At 36.4% G+C, this 1,625-nt stretch overlaps 1 protein-coding gene across 1 annotated transcript in view; it reads left to right on the forward strand.

Annotated features, from left to right (window-relative positions):
* LOC106517220 (interleukin-1 receptor type 2) overlaps window positions 1-1,625 on the forward strand; it is a gene marked incomplete at its 5' end in the record, with an annotated part of 9,074 nt that overhangs the window by 5,336 nt on the left and 2,113 nt on the right. Inside the window, 3 exon segments of the mRNA XM_014007941.1 lie at window positions 576-668; window positions 782-838; window positions 932-1,067. Of these exon segments, the coding sequence (XP_013863395.1) occupies window positions 576-668; window positions 782-838; window positions 932-1,067 (286 nt within the window).

Raw genomic sequence — 1,625 nt, forward strand, 5'->3', positions numbered from 1 at the left:
CTTAAAAGAGTCAGTAGAATCTGAGCAGCGAAGGGACAGAGGGAGAGCGTTCCAGAGCCTCGGGGCCACCACCAACAACAACAAGCTGCAATGAAAACAAGCAGAAATGAAATAAAAGTAACAACTTTATACTTCTTGTCTTTTTTAAAAATGTAAGGAGTAAAAGTACGCTGAAAAATAATTACTCAAGTAAAGTACAGATACCCAAAAWTTCTACTTAAGTACAGTAAAGAAGTACTTTACAACTCTGACTACAACATACGGTTGGACATGGTAGGGAATCAAACCTGTGACTTTCAGGCTGCCCTACCTCTTCACCTACACTTTTATAGTATTTATTTGAACAAATGTGAGTGTGTAAAGTAGATTTATTTTTATACAATAAAAGAAAACGTTAGTTTCATTTCTATCATGACTCTCTGGTGTGTCCTGCCCTCTGCTGGACAAACCTATGAACTACACAATCTTTGCAAAGCCYCAYACAACAAATTATTATCCAAAATGAAGGACCTGAAATGTGCCTGGCAGTAGTTGTTTCTACTGAATACTAATAAAAAGTTGTGTTTTATGTGCAGGCACAGACCCTACATCCACTCCCACCGTCTCTAAAGACTCATCGACACCAGAGGCCGATCTTCACAGCAGCAGCACCATGAGTACTGCCACCAGTGAGTGGTCTTCATGCTTTGTTTGCTTGTTTTCTTCCAAAACATTTCACATTTCATTAGAAAGAAGGAAACTTTGTTTCTAAAGTTTTTGCTTTACGTCTTGTGTTCTAAAGTCGGACCACCAGTGATTGTCTCACCCATTAATGGAACCATTTTTGAAAGTCTACACGGTACGTTGGSAACAACTTTGTCCTAAAATATCAAGTTTTGTGCTAATATCCTGTAAAACACTCTGACGTAAAGGATCAAATGTTGTCTAACAGGGTCAAGACTGGAGCTGATGTGTCAGGTGCTCACTGAGTGTCAGGTGGCAGAGTCCACCGTGGTCACATGGCTCATCAACGACCAATCAGTGGAGGAGTCATACCTGGACAGGCGGGGTCTGCAGGGAGGGAGGAGGTAAAGGTTGATTTTAGCTGTAAAATTCACCTCAACGTGAAGTTAATAAACTAATCACWGTCATCTACCTGCCTCTACTAAAACAAGACTAAATCAGGTAAAGAACATTGGAAATTCAAAAATGTCACAAATAACACAAGCTGAAAAATAAAGATTTATAAATTAAATTTCATGATATTACAGTGTCTCAAATAATAATTTATTATTCTTAATATTGTATCATGAAGATTGTTTTGTCATGATAATATTTTAACATTTTTTACATTAAAATGACAAACAAACCAAAAGACTAACTACTTCAKCAAAAATCAGTACAGTTGTGCTGCTTCAAGTTAAAAATGTGACCAAAACCCACAAACGTCTGTGACGAACACATTTCTGTCATTAATCACTACTGATGAAACTGAGAAGAAACAAGAAATACTCAGTGTTGCACCTCAATTACCACATTAACGCTTAACTATTTAACTTAAATGTTTAGCTTAGCTAGCTAAATATTTAAGTTAAATATTTAAGTTGCAATCTAAATATTTAAGTTGCAATCTAAATATTTAAGTT

This window comes from Austrofundulus limnaeus, unplaced genomic scaffold, assembly GCF_001266775.1.
Source record: "Austrofundulus limnaeus strain Quisiro unplaced genomic scaffold, Austrofundulus_limnaeus-1.0 Scaffold46, whole genome shotgun sequence".
NCBI lineage: Eukaryota > Metazoa > Chordata > Actinopteri > Cyprinodontiformes > Rivulidae > Austrofundulus > Austrofundulus limnaeus.